This window comes from Sabethes cyaneus, chromosome 2, assembly GCF_943734655.1.
Source record: "Sabethes cyaneus chromosome 2, idSabCyanKW18_F2, whole genome shotgun sequence".
In the NCBI taxonomy this organism is placed as follows: Eukaryota; Metazoa; Arthropoda; class Insecta; order Diptera; family Culicidae; genus Sabethes; species Sabethes cyaneus.
The window spans coordinates 213,138,791-213,159,387 of record NC_071354.1 but is presented as its reverse complement, the minus strand read 5'-3'; the positions used below and the strand labels follow the sequence as shown (position 1 = coordinate 213,159,387).

At 43.3% G+C, this 20,597-nt stretch overlaps 2 protein-coding genes across 2 annotated transcripts; one reads left to right on the top strand and one right to left on the bottom strand.

Annotated features, from left to right (window-relative positions):
* Positions 1-704: 704 nt before the first annotated feature.
* LOC128734804 (uncharacterized) lies at positions 705-4,944 on the bottom strand. Its single transcript, XM_053829157.1, has 4 exons — positions 4,808-4,944; positions 3,987-4,739; positions 2,843-3,930; positions 705-2,784 (listed from the first exon to the last, which is right to left on the bottom strand). The coding sequence occupies exons 1-4, from the start codon at positions 4,856-4,858 to the stop codon at positions 774-776; spliced, it is 3,903 nt and encodes a 1,300-aa protein (XP_053685132.1). The 5' UTR covers positions 4,859-4,944; the 3' UTR covers positions 705-773.
* Positions 4,945-10,389: 5,445 nt separating this feature from the next.
* On the top strand, positions 10,390-16,155 carry LOC128733410 (tyrosine-protein phosphatase non-receptor type 4). The gene is made up of 10 exons (XM_053826978.1): positions 10,390-11,094; positions 11,904-12,510; positions 12,574-12,782; positions 12,843-12,995; positions 13,078-13,229; positions 13,300-13,587; positions 13,648-14,282; positions 14,342-14,969; positions 15,036-15,213; positions 15,286-16,155. The coding sequence occupies exons 2-10, from the start codon at positions 11,937-11,939 to the stop codon at positions 15,622-15,624; spliced, it is 3,156 nt and encodes a 1,051-aa protein (XP_053682953.1). The 5' UTR covers positions 10,390-11,094; positions 11,904-11,936; the 3' UTR covers positions 15,625-16,155.
* The last annotated feature ends 4,442 nt before the right edge of the window (positions 16,156-20,597 follow it).

The following is a 20,597-nucleotide window of genomic DNA, read 5'->3' as shown; positions in this document are numbered from 1 at the left end:
AAATAGCGGCTTCAATTATTTGGGATTACTAGCTCGTTTTTGCCCATTGTGCAGTGTATATATTTGGGTTTAAGTTCCCAAGAATTACCAATTGCTCGCCTCATTGTGCGAATGCCATGCAAGGTATCTTAACCAGAAAATAATATTTGTAGACCATTCAAGCTTTCACAACATCAAAATCGGAATCCTAAAACCGCAGAGCGCGAGCTCAATCGGCATTTCTACGTTTTGAGAATAAAATGATGGATTTTTTACCCGGGTTTACCGAAGGTCCAGATTCTTGGCATAATGTTTCCACAAGTAAAGTGGGCGTTATATGTTAAGACGAATGCCGGACAACACATCAAAAATGGTGTTCGCCTAGAATCTGGTTGATATCGGACGCAGATGCGCGCTAGGTGCTTATAGACCAAATGGAGATGCTCCTGTAAGAAGTGTTCGACATTGAGAAAAAACTGGACACAAACAGCCGTAGACCGAACCAGATAAGTAGGTGGGACTCGATTAAAACAAGAGTTGATCGATCATTCGAGCATACTGCAGACTGTGATCAACTTGAAGTGATTAACGGATTGTTCAGAAATTAAGTAGACATTATGTTACTAAACAAAACAAAGACATAATGTAACGTAGGCATAGCTTTTCGCTAACAGAATAAGATGATATTTTCTAGCACACTCCAATCGTCGGAGTTCTTACTCTAATATCACATTCAGATTTTTTATTTTTCTCTCTTCACACACGCACACTAACCATAGCATCGTATCGTCAGTCTAACTGCCAAGGGTATTCTCTCCGTAACCTAGTGGAACTATACCATGCATCATTGGAGAGTTCAAATACTCGTTCTGATGAAGGACATTGCCAGTTGCAGCACCAGCTGAACTAACAGTCGACGTCGACGATGATATCGAAGAAGACGATGACGAAGGAGATGAAGCATTTACGTCGACCTGTATCAGTTGTAGGTCCTGCTGGGCAGAATCTGGCACCGTACCAGCTTGCTGCTGGTAGTGGTGACTAGCGGTGTCCAGTGCCGGAATGGTGTAACCATAGAAGTTATCCACCTTCGAAAGGTTGTTGGCAAATCCAGCCGGGCGAATGATTGGCTGTAAAGGGTACGCCGGGTGCTCCTGCAATTCGGTGCCGCTCGATTGCAGTGGCGGTATCAACGAGAAGGCATCCAGCGGTGGCTCCGGTTGATCTCTTTCGACAATCACTACGTCGGAGTTGACACTTTCACAGTGGCGCTCCTGTTCTTCTTGGTCGTCTAATGGTTGCTCCGCAACCAGTTTAGCGATTTCATTCGCAGGAGATCCGTGATCCAATTCGTTGATGTCCTCGTTGGACTCGTGCTTTGCACGATGCAGTTGATATTTAAGTTCACTGATAGATACAAACGCACATTGGGAACATTTGTACAGAAGATTTGATGCCACATCGGCGTGCATTCTTTCCAAATGTTTACGGTACGTTGTACTCTGAATGCTGGTGTAATCGCAGTACGAACATCGGTACATGTGAGCTTCCGAGTTGTGCCTCATCTTATGTCGGCGGATCGCGTTGTGATCGTTGGTGGAATAATCACAATTTTGACATTTAAATTTCTTCTCATCTGAATGTTTTGCAACATGCGAAATCAGTAAATATCTGGTTTTGAACAGCATCCCACAGATGGAACATTTCAGTCGTCCGCTTTTTCCACCGCCGGCCTCCATTCCGGCAACCGAGTGTTTACTTTCGACATGAGCCTTCAAAATTTTCTGATTCGAAAATTTCAGCCCACACTTGACGCAATTCACCGGCTGCAGTGATTGATAGGTGTTGCTTTCCTGTTTTCTCTCCGCCGGATGCCTTTCCTTAGTTGGTTGGCCTAGCTCGCGATGATACCTTCGATGGTTTCTCAGCTGTTTGTTGTTTTTGAAACCTTTATCGCAAATTGCACAGATGAAATTCTTTTCGTCCGAATGAATTTTCATATGCGTGTTGTTTAGTCTGCAAAGCACCGGCGTTTTGAAATTGCACACATTACAACAATAGAGCTCCATATCGATATTATGTTCCCGCCACAGGTGCGTATGGAGTGTATTCCAGTTTCGAAGCTCTTGAGATCCACATTCAGGGCACCGAATGCCCTCGGGTGATGTCCTTTCATTTGGTGGCACATGACATCTCTTGTGGTAGGCTAACGTTTCGGGTTGCCGAAAGCGAGCTCCACAATCTAGCAGATCGCATTTGTAACCTTCCTCCAGGGGGGTCAGGTTAGTGTACAATTTTTTCAGTTTGGTAATCCCAGTCTGTTTAGCCCCTTTCGGACGGCCTCGGCTACGAGTGCGTTCCCGGCTAGGTAGGTCGCTGCTGGAAACATGTGACAATTGGGTCTCGTGTTGATGACTAGTTGATGCAGCGTCAATGTTGATTTGCTCTAGTTGATTGAGGGGTGTAATGGGGTTTGATAGGGACCCTGGAAGACATTGTGATGGCTGGGGCTGCTGCGGAGGTGGCGGAGGAATAACTAGTGGCGAATGATGTTCCATCAAATTGTCGGACACGTAGATTCGACCCTGCTGAGGAAGTGGTGCGGCGGCGAGCGGAGTGACCGGTTGAAGAGGCGGTTCAGGGGAAGTTTTTGCTTGCACCGGTGGATCGAGATTTATAATTTCCTCAGCACATACAAAGAGAATGTCCTCATCGGTTTGATGGTACTGTTGCGAGTCCGGTGGTTCTGCGGGAGGCGGAGGCAGCTGCTGGTGATCGATGAGGTCATTCGCCTGCGTTGGTAACCTAAAATATAAACAGAGTTAGGAATAATTTAATTTTCCACAGTTAAAAACTTTATCACCTCAAGTGATCCGCTTGTCCGGCGTAGGGCACATTATCCGCCGAATTTCCCGGTTCGATTATAATGAAATCATTGTTAAACTCTGGTTGATACGACTCTTGTTCTGTTGGTAAACTTCCACAGATCGAGTTGCAATTCTGAATTTCGTGATATTGGTTTTCCGTCTCGGCGTAGCCGTCCATTTCTTCGGAAGGCGGAGGTTCATCCAGAACATTTCCGAAGTCGTCTTCCTCAAGTTGGTGCTCCGCACCGTGATCGTCCTTCTCCAGATTGACACTTTCCATACTTTGTGTGCAGTTATTACTGGTGTTCGGTGGCAATAAGTTCTGCAACTGAAGCTGATCGATCGTCATCAGATTTAATTCGTCAACCGATTTCAGATGTATCGTTGGTTGCTTCAGCACACTTATGTTTTTGATGAATATTTTACTTTTTCTGGGTTGCGGCAGCGATTGCAACATTGACTCGGACGTGGCCACGGTGATTGCTGGTGGCGTTGCGATCATAGGCGGTGTCGACGAATTGCTACTACAGGTTGAAGTAGGGATTAGTACCATGTTCAAGCCGGAACATCCTCCCATCGATGCTGTACCAACACTATTAATCGAGGTAGCCGGGCTCACTACCTGCGGTGGCGGTGTTGTGTATAAGCTTTCACTGCTGCTAGTACGACTCATTTCACAAGTCGAGCTTATGCTGGGAGGAGTAATCGACAGCAAAGGGTTTCTCAGAATGTCCACGTTCCGAATGAAAATTTTACTACGCGGAGGATTTGCATTTCCAGCATCGCCAATTCCGACCGGTGGCGACTGACTGTTGGGGCTAGGAACAGGAACAATAAAACTATATTTACTTTCGTGCAGTCCGGATGGGTTCTGAAATACATTGTCTACATTCTGAGCGTAGTTTGCGTTTTGCAGAAGTGAAACGTTTCGAATGAAAATATTTCTGCCCTGTTGTTGCTCTTGCTGTTGTTCGGCTTGTTGCTCTTGAGCATGCTGAACGTTTTCCTGCTCAATAACATCCGGTTTTTTGAGCAACTGTACATTCTTAATGTAAATTCGACTTTTGTTTTGTTCCGGAGCAGTCTGTTGAAAAAAATAACTTTTTCGTAATCAAATTACCAAAATATGTCTAATCTTACCGTCAACGACGACACTGAAACCGGAATCGTATTGTTGTGTTGAGTTGTAATACTGGTTGTAGGTTCTTGCGACTCCGACGGAGGAAACCTGCGATTTACTAAAGCTCTCATCTCGGCCGGACACATCATGTGGTCATCCAGTAAATGATGCTCCAAGGAGCTAAGTTTGTAAAACTTATTCTCACAGGCAGGACAAACCATTACTTCCAAATTTGACCGTTGCCTGTTAGCATGCTTAGCATGGGTATGTTCTCTCAAGTTCCGATCTTCTATCGTCACGAAAGGACAAAATTCGCAGCAATAAACAACCAGTTGCGATTCTTCCCGTGCTTCTTGCCGCCGATCATCTGCCAGGTACTGTTCGGCTGTACCGGGCAACTGCACCATCGCCGTCCCCTTCTCCAAAGCTCGCAAATCGCCGAGCTCGCGTTTGATTGGTTCCGATTTATCTTCACATTTGATATCATCGGAACTGTTGTTGGATTGAGATTGCTGCTGGTACTGCTGATTAATTTGTTTCGGAACTTTAACAAAGATGCTGGGTAGGACAACATCGTTAGGACCGGATGGCCCGCTTGGGACTCCGGAAGAAAGCGTTAAAGAGTTGCTATTGGTAGCAGCGGAACTGCATCCACCTGTGTACACTATTGAGTTTGCAGGCGGAATACTAGTGAAAAACGGGGATGTGCTGAAAGTAAGATGGGTAGGCGAATCGGTTCCCGGCAGCGGTGAGTTGATTGTATTCGAAGCCAGCTGTTTGAAAGAAATATCACATTAAGTGTATCTTTTACTTTCCAAAAGTAATTTTCAACACAACTCACCATCGAATCGAACCCAAGGCTCTCGGTGCACTGATTTTGAAAAATATCCATTTTATTGTATTGCTAAAATACACCTATGGATTAAACATGTTTCTTGACACTATTTAAAGAAACTAACTGTAGTTTAACTAAGTTTTACGCACAAAACATTAAATTTTTCTGAGCAGAAATCTTTGTTTACGTTCTGCAACGGGTGGCACTGAAGAAAATGTGTTCAGCCTTCATTTTGACAGATCATTGATGATTTTCGCTTTTCAAGGGGCGCAAAGATTGGCATTGCTTGACGGTGTTAGAAAATAATACACTGAGAAAACTTTTCGTATAGTTTCTATGTGTTTCACACATAGATTTTTTCCACGTTCCGAGTAAACGAACTTTATGTGCCAAACAGTTACCATTTATGTGTTTTTAAAATTTACCTTTAAAATTTGCACATACTATTCATATGCATATTATTTTCATGTGTACTTCTGGGCGGATTGTGTTTATATGTGGCACATAATAATCATAAGGATTTTCATATGGAAGGGCCTTCAAAAGGGCCAATCGGCAAAATTTAAACAAACCGAGGGAGGGTTTCTTTCCCTATGCTAGTCCAGCAGAAAATAACTCACTCGGTTTGTTTGCATTTTGCAGATTGGCCCTTTTGAAAAGTTGGTGCCGAATTGACAGATTCCGCCGTGACGTTACAACGTTTTGACTCTTCTTTGCACAGTATTTCTAGAGAGAATTAGCAAAAGGGCGAATGTCGCAAATGTAAACAAAACGGGTGAGAGTTATTTTTGCTGGAGCAGCATAGGAAAATGAACTCTCACTCGTTCTGTTTGACAGTTGGCTTATCCGACCTTTTCAAATGTTGGTCGACATATATTCGGAAAGAGCATAAAATTTCCTATTAAAAGTGGACAAATTAATAGCATTTGCTTTACCTAGATTGTTTTGGAAAGCAAATACTGCGAAATTTTTCTCTACTGAGACTCAGATGATTTTAATTTCGCACTCTATTTCGAACATTGATGCCATTTGTATTTGTCACACAACTTTAAACACTTTTTTGAACCAAGCTTGGAACCAATTGCATTTTTAGCTAGAGTTCATAATACAGCAAAGTTTCGTTAATTGGTGGTTCGTTAATTGGGTGTTCGCTAATTGGGCTATGTGACAACATGAAGTCAAAATTGTATGGAATTTTCGAGTTTAGACATTTCTAACAACTGTCAGTCGGCCCAATTAGCGAATCAGCTGGAGTGCAATCGTGGCCCAATTAACGAATTCAGGCTGTAATATATTCAGTTTCTTTTTATCAAGAGACATTTATATCGTTTTATTTTAAAAAAGTATTTTAAAATGAAATGTCTGCTATATATTTCTGGACCTACACTCAACCCCCGCTAATATGAAAAACAGCTCGTTCAGATTGGGCGAGTTCATTTTTAATCTGAATATTTGGTAACTCTATTCATTTTCACATACGCGCAAGACGCGCACCCTATGAACTTGTTGTTTTGATTTGACGAAAACAAACGTTTTGAAAACATTTCAAACATGCTCGAATTCTAGAGGTTTGATTTGTAGAAGACGAAATTGGCTCGGCAGTTTCAACTCAAATGGTCTATGTTGAGTGCTGGAGAGAGGTAAGTTGCATATGAGCTATATGCCAAAGCTCCGAAGCAAGAGGAAACGCATTAAGATTTTTTGCTTTTTTTTAATTTACCGGTCAACTTTAACGTCAATTGTGTGTGACGCTTGACCGGTTTTTGATGTGAACGCATTCATACCACCGGGGTACAGATTAAAAATGTTCAGATTAAAGAAGGTCATACCAACGGGGGTACACGGTATATGAATGAATTTCATTTTTGTACAAAAACTAAAACTTTGGATCCTTTGCGAATCCGCAAACTTGGCATCCCTGCAACCAACTCTGACAGATGAGTATTGTGTAAACAAGTGTTTTGCAACAACAATATTTAGTGGGCGAAAATCGAAAACAAATTTTTTAACCTGTGCTGTGTTCAATTTTCTAACTCGTCTGTAAAGGTGATATTTGCTACAGAATATGCAAATTTTCTCGACGATTTAGAAAAAAAAGAGTGAATCCGAATATGCGGAACAAATCAGTAGCGGAATTGCCAGAGCAAACAGCAGCACACAGAACAGAAGTGGAAGTAGAAATCCAAACACGTACATGCTACTTTTTACAGATACTAGCGAACCTAGCGGTAGCGAGTCACTTTTTCCCACGAAAATACACGAACGCATACGAAATCTGCTATGCGATTGGCAGCGAGCGTTCTGCTTATATTGCTGTTATTCGCTTCTATGCGAAAACCCAAAGAAAAACAAAAAAGTCTCTGTTACCAGTTTTGATCGCCGAATCGTTCGGACTTCCACTTCTGTTCTGTGAGCAGCATCTAAGTTGACGACCCTGTTTGCTTGCCGTTTGTTCATTTTCGTCAGAGTATTTAAAGCACAATCCTCCGGAGAACATATTGCTTATTTGGATATTAGTGGAAACTACGTAGCCGATTTCAAACATAAGTTGGGGCATTCTATTGAGCTTGCTGACGTTTCCCGCACGCACACATCGACGCGCGATTTATTGTTGCTGTTGTTAGATTTTACACGTTTGTTTTTGTTTTCACCCAGTTATACCCCGGTAAAAAACATACGTTTGAGTGAAAACGATAAGTTTTTGTAGCCTTTTGCACTGGGTGTAGCAAGCTCTATACAGCCAAGCCACCTCCACGACATTACTATCTTGGTCTACACAGTTTGACAGTAGCCCCATTAAGTTGGACCCCTCAGTATTGTACCCCAAACAACAATGGCGTCGCATTGATTTTCTATGGAGTGATTTCCCGCCCAGTATTTTTGACGTTTCAGATTCAGTCACAGAAAAATGGCGACGTGCCGGGAGGTCGAGCCAAGCAGATTCTTTTTGTGACGATTTCAAGTAGTCAAAAAAGTGTACAGTGCGTTTTGTTACACTCAAAATATTCTGCACATAACTAATAGTAAATTTCCATATGATTTGATTATCATGTGCCGCATATAAACAGAATCCTTCCAGAAATACACATAAAAATTATACGCATATGAATAGTATGTACAAATTTGTCGCGTGCACATAAATGATAACAGTTTGGCATATAAAGATCATTTGCTGGGCTCATTGCAAAAATCTATATGTGGGACACATACAACGAAAAAACTATACACGTGTGTTCAATGTGCAGATCACATAGATATTCTCCTGGTGCTAATCACTACAGTTTCATAGGAATAACACATGAATCATAGGGCCCTATTCTGTAAGTCACATCGAGTGTCACTTTGCTCGACTAGTCGACTTTTGATATTATGTAAGTCACACGCGACCCGGTTTTGTCGAGTAACTCGACTGAGTCCACCGCTAAAAAGCTAGTGACTAAAAGGTTAACAAGTGACGCCTGAGCTAGCTTTGTTTTGGTCGTGCAATGAACCGCTATACTGCCCGTTCTTCTTGCACTCGACACTCGACAGTGACTGAGTCGACCCGTGTTGCTCGACGTGACTTACAGAATAGGGCCCATATTCAATGTTAAAACCATGGGTAAAACATTTTCAGATGACCTGATATTCACATCAACTCATCGTGAAAGCCACGTGAATTTCAAATAGAATGACATTTCATCAGAGTTACGCTTTAATTAAACGTGTAAAACCAGTGAAATATTTATAAAAACTTACACCTTAATTTCATGTGGATTGCAACAGGATATAATCTAATGGTGAAACACGTGGATTTTCAATGTAAAAGAAGTGACTACCATCAAAAACATCCCATCAAGAAGACTGGCAACTCTGCTAAAAGTCGAGCGACAGTAACAGCAATGCTATCTGCCGAGTTAAAGTTGAACTTTCACATACTAGTGTGTGTATATTACAATATGGATGTACACAAACACGTATGCAATGCATTGCCATGCTCGCATACATATTTTCCCACCAATACATGTACACACAGCTTCAACTTTTGTCGGGCGGGTTGCGCTGTTCCTTCTGTTGCTCGTCTTTTGTATGGGTGCGACGAAGAGATGCCAGTCTTCTTGATGGAATGTTTTTGCTACCATGTTGATTGAAGGTTTGTTGGAAAAACATGGTTGTTTAACGTGTTTCCCATATGAAATATTTCATTTCACGTTAAATCGAAGGGAAACCAGTGTAGAAACTATATGAAAAGTTTTCTCAGTGTACCAAAGAAACGGGCAATGAAGTAATTTGCGGTTTCGTCACTAACCAGAATGACATTAGCTGAGGATCGGTTATGTAGGAGTGAGAGGGGAGCGAAGAGTGGAGGAGAGGATCCGGGAGTTTGATATTTGATGTTTTTGATATTATTCCTACTGCAAACAGCCTCAGCGAGGGCCTCAGCTAATGTCAAAAAATCCTTATATGTGTGCATGGTGGAATACTTCATATTGCTGATTGCAAGGCGATTATCCAATCAACGAGTGCACAATCGCTCATAAAAGTGCTATTTTGGCTTACATCGTTTGGGTCTTTTCAGCGCACTTATAGAGCTTGTTAAGCCTAGTGCAAAAGGCTACAAAAACTTATCGTTTTTCACTCAAACGCATGTTTTTTTTACCGGGGTATAACTGGGGGAAAACAAAAACAAGCGCGTAAAATCAATGTAAAATCTAACAACAGCAACAACAAATCGCGCATCGATGTGTGCGTACGGTAAACGTCAGCAAGCTCAATTGCTTGGAATATAACAAAACAGTGCGCCGAAAATACCGAAACAATTTAAAGCCAGCGATTTCGCACTATGTATCAGGGGCTTGCGATGGGTGTCATGTTTTTGTTGCCAACATCTCAGCACATCTCGACAAGGTTGGCAGCAAATTTATCTGTCAGACGGGCGCTTTTCTTGCAATAGCACCCTTCGTTAAGTCGACTGTCAAACACCGTTCGTTAAGATAGGGATAGCACCCCGCTGCCAGAATCGTCGCGGGGGCAAATATCGTTTATTTTGTCAAGTAAATCAATAGCTTATGTGCAAGACAAGCATAATATTGTCAATTGCAAGGAAAATTGTACCATCCAAAGTGCGATATCGCTCATAAAAGTGCTATTTTGTATTAAATTGTTTCGGTCTCTTCGGCGCACTTATTGCTTGGAATATAACGAAAAAGTGCGCCGAAGATACCGAAACGATTTAATGCAAAATAGCACTTTTATGAGCGATATCGCACTTTGGATGGTACAATTTTCCTTGCAATCAGCAATATATACTTATAACTTACATAAAGCCAAGCAGATTCTTTCTGCGGCGATTTCAAGCTATCAAAAAAGTGAGCAGCGCGTTTTGTTACCAAAGAAACGGGCAATAATGAAAATATCGTAAATATATATCGGATTTTTCTTCCAGTGTCTGCAACCCTTCGACCAGTCTAGCGCGTACACCGAAAGTGTCATTTTTGTCATTGATCATCGTTTTTCTGTCATTTTACTCTTCAACAGTGAGAAAATTCGTCTGTGTAGTTTTGTACGCCCCTTTTTTCGTAGACATTCGGTCGGTCGGTCGCCGTGATTTGTTGCAAACTTTCTTCAAAAAAGTGTACTTTTCTTTATTAATTCAGTGCAAAACTCTCGACAATCGTTCTTTAGTGTCGTGTTCAAGAAAATTCGTACAGTTTACGGTAGTGCCGAGTGTATTTCCAGCATTTTTCACTACATCCTGCGTTTGCCTAAGTAGCACTTTGTCTCATCTCGTTCTACTTTGGCTGACGGCTGTTGCTGCTTGCTGGTGGTGATTATCGCACGGAATCCCAAAGAAAAAAGTTCATTTTCGCCTGTGCGTGTTTTGATATTTTCATTCACCATCATTATTTGCGGGTTTGCCGTCGGTAAACAAAACAAACAAAAACTACCGTTAAATCTGACACCGCCGCGCTTGCCAAAAACTAGTTGTGCATACCTACCTACCTATACTGCCTACCTGTTAGTCGTGCCGAAAGTTGTTTCTGCAGGATAGTTTTTTTTGCTCTCGCGTTTAATCCTGCACCTGCATCGAATCGAACACCGGGGAAACGTTTCTGTGTTGGATTACTCATCTTGAGGTTGATGCTGCCATTGCCACTGCATTCGCTGCTGATCTGATCGCTGTCGGTGTGTTACCTGTGTTTGTGTGTGCTGTATGAGGGGTTAAGCTCGCGCAATAAATTTATTAACGACCGCGACCGCAGCCGATATCATCCCGTTTATACCAGTACCAGTACCAGCACACCACTGGAAAGGTAAGGAAAGGAGGCCGCTGTTATTAATCTTGCTCGCCAGCGTCACAATAATAATTTATCGATCCGTGTTTGTTCGGGACTCACAACGGTATTGTCTTCAAGTGGGAGGTAAGGGTCACTTCACCCGGTAGGTGCCCTACTTTTCGCGGTTCTAAGTAGTGGAGATCCTGTACGTTTTGCACCGTGATAAAAAGTGGGATAGTAGAAATTAGGTGGCATTTTTATTGATCTAATCCTTTTAAATGAAACGTTTGCTGATACCTATCATCGCAAACCTTTGCTTAAAATATGTTCAGGCTTTGCTTTCTACGTATCATGGCATCTAATCGCACGAAAACATTATTGTTTGCTTCATTTCATATCTTGCATTCTGTAAATAAATCCTTCCTTGAATACGCTGAAGTGTGGTGCTTTTTGTGTTCACTGGCTTTGCTTCGAAACCCAGAAAATTTTTATCAGGAAACTTTAATATTCAGTAGGCAATGGTTATTACTCATCAAAGTCAAAGCCTGCTTTGTGAAGGAGTAACAAAAAATTGGAATGTAATCAGAAGGATTTTTCGGCAAAACGTGTCATATTTATCACATTTTAAAAAGAGCTAAAATTAACAAATAGATAATTAAAAAGATCAAATCAATACACCGAAGAGTTGACTCATAATTCTTGGAAGTGTGCCACACTGCTATAACGATAACGACAGCAATGAATGGAAGTTATTTACCGGCGGCAGTAAATAATTTGATTTGACATTTATAACGAAAATATTATTGGCGTTTTAATCAATTTCTCATCCAACTTATCTATTACAGATATTTTCGACCCGATTACGGCGATGGCGAGCGATGCTTGAACGGGTCCGGCTAGGTGGCTTCAGTGGTTCGTACAAAGTAAGAAGTGCCGAGCTGGCGCGCGACAAGAAAGTCCAAACCAAAGCGGTGACCGTTCTGTTTCTCGATGAAAGTACCCACACGTTCCAGCTAGAGAAGAAGGCCAAGGGAGCCGATTTACTCGAGCAGGTCTTCCGGCATTTGGAACTAACCGAACGGGACTACTTTGGGCTTCAATTTCAACCGAAATGTGGCACCGGCACAAACGGAAGCAGCTCCGGCAGCGCAGTAAATGGCGGTAGTACCGGCAAAAGCAATCGCTCGGAGTCCTCGGCAGCGTCAGCGGCTTCGGGTCGATGGCTGGATCCCAATAAACCATTTCGAAAACAGTGGAACTCTGTGCGCCTTTCGGGTGATTCCAGTCCGACGCTCGCCTTCCGAGTGAAATTTTACGTAACCGATCCGAGCCGATTACACGAAGAGTATACGAGATACCAGTTTTATCTGCAGATAAAAAGGGACATATTTCAGGGTAAACTTCCGGTGGGTTTAAATACCGCCTGTCTACTCGCTAGCTATACAGTACAGTGTAAGTTTGTGCTTTTAATTATGACCGACGAAACCGGTTAATATTATGAATGACCATTTGCAGCGGAACTAGGCGACTACAATCCACTGGATCATACATTTGGATATCTTAGTGAAATGCAGCTACTGGCTGAGCAGAACGAGGAAACCGAACGGCGGATATCAGAACTGCACAAGCTTCATCGGGGGCAATTGCCGGCGGACGCCGAGTACAACTATCTCGAGCATGCCAAACGATTGGACATGTACGGAATAGACTTTCACAGAGCGACTGTAATTTTTTTTAACTATTTGTGTGGTCTTCGGAAGCAATTAACTCAAATTCATTTGTAGGACTCAACTGGGAAAGAACTGAATCTGGGCGTCTCGTCCATAGGATTACTAGTCTACCAAAACGGTATTCGCGTCAATACCTTTTCCTGGTCTAAGATGGTTAAGGTATCATTCAAACGTAAAGATTTCTTCATTCAACTGCGACGTGAGCCGGTAAGTTAATACTTTGATTCACGTTGGAAGTTAAAAGCACAGTAAATAACTAGTTAAATTCACCAACTTTCATTTCACTTAGTCGGAAAATTACGACACTCTGCTCGGTTTCTGTATGGGTTCACATCGAAACGCGAAAACACTGTGGAAAGCGTGTGTCGAGCATCACTCGTTTTTCAGACTGCAAAGACCGCACCGTTCACCACGTTTCCTGCCATTAACCTTAGGTTCTAAGTAGGTTTCAGTTAATTTTCGCCTCCTCAAATGGTTCATTTTATACTAATCTGTTTGACACGCTTGTTAGATTTCATTATTCCGGCCGTACCGAGCTGCAAGCCGTCCAGGAGAGCAGACAACGTGGCAAGGTTGCCAAAATTTTCATCCGATCGCCCAGCAAACGACTGCTTTGTCCTTCCCAGCCGCAGTCGCCGTTGCTCAACGGGTCCAGCAATGAAGGCAGCAACGGCAACGGGGCAAACAGCAAAAACCAGCTGTCCCTTCTATCGTTAACGAAAGCTACCCGAACGTATGATAAAGTAACCTCGAAGACGCCATCGATTCCGCGAAAGGCCTGGGAGCAGCAAGGCGATGAGTAAGCGCTGATCATCCTAACTTAACCAGCGCAAAGTTAATTAACGTTCTAATTTTTCAGTCCAACATTCATCGAGCACTGTGGCCGCACGTACGACGCCCAGATTCCGAACATGTTCGACTCGCCCCCTGCGTACAATGGCATCAACAACGCGGAGAATGCCGTCCCCAACGAGGAAGGACTGGTGACCATCCGGCTGGTAGCAGACGACCAGGGACGGTTCGGTTTCAACGTGAAGGGTGGCGTCGATTTGAACCTTCCGGTACAGGTTTCCCGGGTGGCACCTCACACGCCGGCAGACAAGAGCACACCGCGGATTTGCGAAGGCGACCAGCTGGTGATGATCAACGGGCGCGACGTCAGCACCATGATGCACGAACAGGTTGTGAATTTAATACGAGCTTCCCGACAAGGGGGTGAGCTAATGCTTACACTAAAACCGAATGCCTTAGTCGACTATACGGAGGAGGAACCACTGTATCAGTATGTTCCGGAGGAGAACGATATTATGCGCGGTGAATTGAACGGCGATCAGTTGTTCACCCAATCCCTACTTTTGCTGAGTGACGGATTAGCGTCCGGCTCTCTGCTGGCGCAATACGAACAGATGTACAGGAAAAATTCTGACCTGGCCATAACGGAAGCCAGAAAGAATGAAAACTTGAACAAAAATCGTTATCGTGATATTTCACCTTGTGAGTATAATTTCAATTCGGTTTAAATGGAACCATCTTATCAAGCATTTAATTTTCAGACGACTGCACCCGGGTAGTGCTGCTGAACGCCGAAAGCGGTGACTACATCAATGCAAACTACGTCAACATGGAGATACCACCAACGGGGACAATCAATCGGTACATTGCAACCCAAGGGCCGCTCTCAACCACCGTCAACGATTTCTGGCGAATGGTTCAGCAGGAGAGCAGTCATTTGGTGGTAATGCTTACCACCGTAATGGAACGCGGTCGTCCCAAATGCCATCAATACTGGCCTTCGGCCGATGAGGAACCTTTCGCTCTATCGGAAGGGTTTTCGATCAAGTGTATCACCGAGAAACCGGACGAAACGGGCAGTTTCGTGTTTCGAGATCTGGTACTGACCGACGAAAAGACGGCCGAAATTAGAACTATTCAACACATGCAATATCTGGCCTGGCCAGATCACGGCGTTCCCGCCGATCCGGAACTGTTTCTTCAGTTTACCGAGAAAGTTCGAGCTGCTCGAAACACCACGCTGCTGCAGGAAATCGAAGCCAGTTTGAAGAATGTAAAGCTAAGAACGATGGATGATAACGGCGGGTTGGACATGTCGGAGCGGCGCATCGTTCACACCGACAGCGATGAAAGTCCAAATGATATGCCATCTTCGACCTCGGTTCATCAGTACGTTCAATTAACTTCATAGTTAAATAGCATCGTTTAAATCTTTATAATTTGTAACTTTTTCAGATACATCAGCGCAGCAAATCCTCCAATTATCGTTCATTGTTCCGCTGGTATCGGACGAACGGGCGTGCTGATTTTGATGGATACCGCGCTAGCACTGATGGAGGAAAAGGAACCAATCTACCCGCTGGACATCGTACAGGCAATGCGCGATCAACGCGCCTGCATGGTACAAAATGTGGTATGTATCTGCCGCTTTAAAAATGCCCTAATCAAAGTGAGTTCCTAACGCCAATCTTGTTGTTGCTTACAGAGTCAGTATCGCTTCGTGTGCGAATGCATTTGCGCAGCTTACAAGAAGATGGTAACGCGGGAAACAACGGAAGCGACCACCGCCGCCGGCACGACGACGTTGAAGTTCGTTGCCACTGCCAACGGTGCGGGAACGGGATCGGCCGTTCATTCTTCGTCCGGTGAGGAAGATACGTCACCGATCGAGGATGAACCGAAGGAGCGCAAGGCACCGCTAGCGGTAGAGACCACCAGTCTAACCACGACACCGACCACCAACAACATAACGCCAACCAACGGCAACGATGAGCCGGCGGCGGCGGCACTCAAAGCGACCGCCGGCCTGCACGTGAGCTCCTGATTGGAAACCGTGGTCTAGGTTCGTCTAGACTTATATATTTTTGCAGAAGAAGAAAAGATTTTAATCGTATATTTAAGTTTCAATATTTACATATTCGTATCATCTCTGTAGATTTACGATTGACAGTTACATATTTATGAAAAGCTATCCCTAGTTTGCCTCCAACAGTAATTATGATCACATATGCATAATCGTATACCTTTAAGTGGTTGTATCAACAATTTTCATATGATTATTCTAACAGTGTTAAAGAAACATTAAAAAATACGAATCGACATTATCACTTTTAAAACGATGATCAGTAGGGTAACATCGAGTAATAGACTGTAATTGCAGCATTATGTAGCGTCTGAATCCGGTGAATGTTTCCTCTGTTTTTATGTTAGCAGTCCGCAACGAATTCATTTTTTCGTAAACTTACAATCGTTTTTTCAACTCCGATTTGATGTTAATATAAATATCTGTACATGAATTTGGGTTAATGTGTTCAAGAAAATAAGAAAACGTGGAAGAAATCCTGCAGAAATTATTCGGAAGTATTTTTCAGCTTTCTTGACTTATAGTAGAATGCGAATGTTAAAAATAATCGAAAAATCGTATCGTATCGAATAGTATGATTCAGTTATATTCGATGCAATTAAATATGAATATATTTTCTATTTTTATATTTATTTGCAGCATTCAAAATTTCCCATTCCCAAAAGCCTTTGTTGGCAAAGAGTGAACATGTGCAAAGAAGAAGGAGGTTCAGAAGGCAGCACCGATTGCTTTACTTTGATACACAAGGCAAAAATGCTATTCGAGAGGGGGAGAAGTTGGACTCCTACTTAACCCAGAGGCACATGCGGCCCTGATAAACTGATTAAGAACACCCAGATTAAGAACACGGGTTAGAAACCTTACTGCAGCGCTAGCTGCAACAGATGCAGCTGACCTGCAGGAGAAAGAGAGTTCATATACGGCTAGATGAATAGTGGAATTGAGAAAATCCTGAAGGGGACATTCAAATTTACTTGGACGACTTCAACGCGAAGATTGGCTCAAATAATGCGGATCTTGAGCACGTTGTGGGACGCTATGGCCTATGAGATAGAGAAGAGAGAGCGGATGGATGGATCGCTCTTTCCCCATAGACCAGCACATAAGGTCACGTGGGTTTCCCGCAGACAGAAATCCAAATTGACCACATCTTCATCAACCGAAATGCAGCGCTGTATCGCATCCGACCATTATCTTGTTATCTTGCCAACGATGCGTAAATTTTGCAGCTTCCCGCGGTATGGTAGTCCGAAGTACCTTCTTCCCCCGCAAAGATATTCACAAGGCCACCTGGAGATCACCAGACCAACGAATAGAAAATCAAATTGACCATATTCTAATCGACGGTAAATTCTTCTCTGATGTTATAAACGTTCGCACCTAGCGCAGTGCGAATATAGATTCGGATCATTTCCTAGTTGCAGTCTGCATGTGCTTAAAACTCTCGACGGTGCATAACACGCGTCGAAGTCGTACGCCGCGACCCAACATCGAGCAGCTACGAGACACCGGAGTTGCCCAGGAATACGCGCGGCAGCTGGAAGCGTTGCTACCAACGGAAGAGCAACTTGGCACAGCAACTCTTGAAGATGGTTGGGAAGGCATTAAGACCGCCATCGGTAGTACTGCTCTAGCGGCACTAGGTACAATGAATCCGAACCGAAGAAACGATTGGTTAGACGGCGAATGCGAGCAATTAGTGCAGGAGAAGAATGCAGCACGTGCGAGGATGCTGCAACACCGTACGAGGGTGAATGTGGAGCGATATAAACAAGCACGGAACAGGCAAAACTCGGTCTTCCGGAGGAAAAAGCGCCAACAGGAAGATCGAGATCGCGAGGTGATGGAAAAACTGCACCGTGCTAACGATAAACGGAAGTTCTACTAGAAGTTAAACCGTTCGCGCAAAGGCTATGTGCCGCAGGCCGATATGTGTCGGGACTCAGACGGTAATCTTCTCACAAACGAACGTGCCGTGGTCGAGAGGTGGAAGCAGTGTTATGACGAGCACCTTACCAGCGAGGTAGCTGAACATGAAGGTGACGATATGACAACAGATCTTGAAGCACGTGCAGAAGACGGCAGAATACCAGCTTCCGACCTCCAGGAGGTAGCACAAGAGATCGGTCGGCTGAAGAACAATAAAGCGGCTGGGGCTGATCAGCTACCCGGCGAGCTGCTGAAATACGGTGGGAACGCACTGGCTAGAGCGCTGCACTGGGTCATTGTCAAGATTTGGGAGGAGGAGCTACTACCGAAGGAGTGAACGGAAGGCATCGTGTGTTCGATCCACAAAAAGGGCGACAAGTTGGATTGTTGCAATCCACGCAATCACACTGTTGAACGCCGCCTACAAGATACTCTCCCAACTTTTATGTCGTCGACTGTCACCATTAGCAAAAGAGTTCGTGGGGCAATATCAAGCGGGATTCATGGGTGCCCGTGCCACCGTGGACCAGATTTTCGCGCTTCGGCAAGTGTTGCAGAAATGTCGCGAATACAACGTGCCCACGCATCATTTATTCATCGGCGTACGACACGATCGATCGAGATCGGCTATGTCAGATTATGCACTACTACGGATTTCCGGATAAACTAACGCGATTGGTCAAGGCGACGATGGATCGAGTAATGTGTGTTGTTCGAGTATCAGGGGCAGTCGCGAGTCCCTTTGAATCTCGAAGAGGGTTACGGCAAGGTGATGGGCTTTCATGTTTGCTGTTCAACATCGCTTTGGAGGGTGTGATAAGAAGAGCGGGTATAGACACGAGTGGCACGATATTCACGAAGTCCGACCAGCTTCTTGGTTTCGCTGATGACGGTGACATCATTACACGTACCTTTGGGAGGATGGCGGAAACGTACATCGGACTGAAAGCTGAAGCCAAACGGATATGACTTGTCATTAATGTATCGAAAACAAAATACATGAAAAGTCGAGGTGGTAGAAGAGTTCGTGTATCCGGGCTCACTGGTTACCGCAGACAACGACACTTCTATCACAGTAAAATTCATAGCCATTTTGCCTTTGGTTCTAACTACTACACCATCGTCCTTGAAGTTTTGTATCGTTTTCGGCATATTGCATGAAATGATTTTAAGCAGCCATTGTTCATTGTTCACATTGTTGATATCGGGAAAAGGTATTTTTTAGTGATTGTTGTGAAAAGAAAGTGTTAATTTAATATCAAAGAATAGTTTCAGTTTGAATAAAACAGTTACCACCGGTGTTAATCATAGAAGGTTACATTTCAGTTACATTCTAGTTGTACGTAACCTTAGCCTTCGACCTGGTTACGGTATCGGTTATACGGTAACCAATATTAAATCTGTTGTAGTCACTTATTTCTTATGTCGTCATTTCTAAGTTACACTGTAACCTATTTTCATTGCCGGTTTCGTTTCGATGTAACTTGATCGTTTTGACGTTTGAGAATAATCATCATTTGTTTACTTAATACCAATGTCTGGGCGGAGAAGATTCCAAGTACCATCAATTAAGTAAATAAACGCATTTACAAGAGCATTTCACAACCCGTGTACCAATTGTTTATCTTTACCATTAGCAATATTCTTCAGGTCTAGTTTTTCCTTAATCCGTTGTGTTTACAAGGAACAGTGAACAAATTGTTGCGAAAATGTTACTAGCCGACTTTTTTTGATTTCGTAACTGCTCGTAACCGAAAATTAACTGTTTTGCGACCAGCAAGTTGATGACAGTTTGGAAAAAGGTTTCATTTGTGTCACTTGATAACTATTTGGTAACTTGTAACTGAAAGGTGACTGTTTTGCGACGACCAAGTTGTTGACAGTTCGAAAAAAAGGTTTCAATTTGGTCATTTGGTAACTACCTGGTAACTTTTTGAGATTTTTGTCACTAGAAAACTAAAAAGTAACTATTTTTAATTTTATGTAACCTAACTCGTTACAAGTATCCTAAATGTAACTGCTGTGCAACCTTTTTGTATTTTTGTATTTTTATGATTAGTTACAAGTGCTACTTGGGAAGTAAGTGGGCAATTCATGTCGCCGACGTAGATGAGAATATACAACCATAAACCGTTGCTTCATCGTACGTACATCAGGCATAGATTCGACTAAATTGGTTGGAATATCATGGCCTTGAAAACGTCATCCACTTTCCGCTTCTATATGCGCGCCGATTGCTTTAGGCGGTCCAGGCTCTTGCTCAAAGTGCATGCGGATTATTTTTTAGCCATGGTGTATCCTTCCAGTTGGCGCATGAAACGGTTTCTTCTGAGTAGCGTTCCATTCAAGTACGCGATTTTGACATTGAAACGCTTGACGATAATGCTCTGCGGCTGGCATGGACAGCAGAGTTCGGAAGGTTTTCAGCTTTGCAACCTGCGCGAAAAGTTTCATTGTAATCGGTGCAGTATTTCCGGGTGAAGCTTTGAGCCATGATTCTCGCCTTGTGTCGTACCACGTTTCCTTTCTCGTTCTTGATCTTGAACGGGTACCGTGGACCCCCGTTCGTTTGACCATTTTTAATCTGAACACTTTTTAATTTGAACCCCGTTGGTTTGCACGACGTGCAAATTAAAAATAGTTCAAAGGTCATTCTCAACATGACATCATTTGTTTATGCAGACAATGCACATAAACACGATTTGTTTGTACTGACCTAGCGTGTTTAATCGGTTTCACATGTCGTTTTCCTAACGATAAAGATAGGAATCCGATCAGAAAATGCAATATTCGCACTTGCAACTGCCAACTAAAACAAACCACCAAAACAATAACAAAGAGCAGGGCGGCCAGTTCACACAGGTTTCATCATATTTCGGGTTACCAGTTGTTCAAATTAAAAAGTAACCCCGTTAGTTTGCATGAGGAATCGTTCAAACGAACGGGGGTCCACTGTATTTGCAACCGATTAGCCTTTTTACCTGGCGCTAGTTGCACCAGCTCCG

Coding starts and splice junctions, on each gene's coding strand:
- LOC128734804 (XM_053829157.1), bottom strand. CDS start 4,858: ATGGATATTTTTCAAAATCAGTGCACCGAGAGCCTTGGGTTCGATTCG. Junction 3,931..3,986: donor TTTCAGTGTCGTCGTTGACG/GTAAGATTAGAC, acceptor TTTTTTCAACAG/ACTGCTCCGGAACAAAACAA. Junction 2,785..2,842: donor GGACAAGCGGATCACTTGAG/GTGATAAAGTTT, acceptor TTTATATTTTAG/GTTACCAACGCAGGCGAATG.
- LOC128733410 (XM_053826978.1), top strand. CDS start 11,937: ATGCTTGAACGGGTCCGGCTAGGTGGCTTCAGTGGTTCGTACAAAGTA. Junction 12,783..12,842: donor TAGACTTTCACAGAGCGACT/GTAATTTTTTTT, acceptor ATTCATTTGTAG/GACTCAACTGGGAAAGAACT. Junction 13,230..13,299: donor CCATTAACCTTAGGTTCTAA/GTAGGTTTCAGT, acceptor CACGCTTGTTAG/ATTTCATTATTCCGGCCGTA.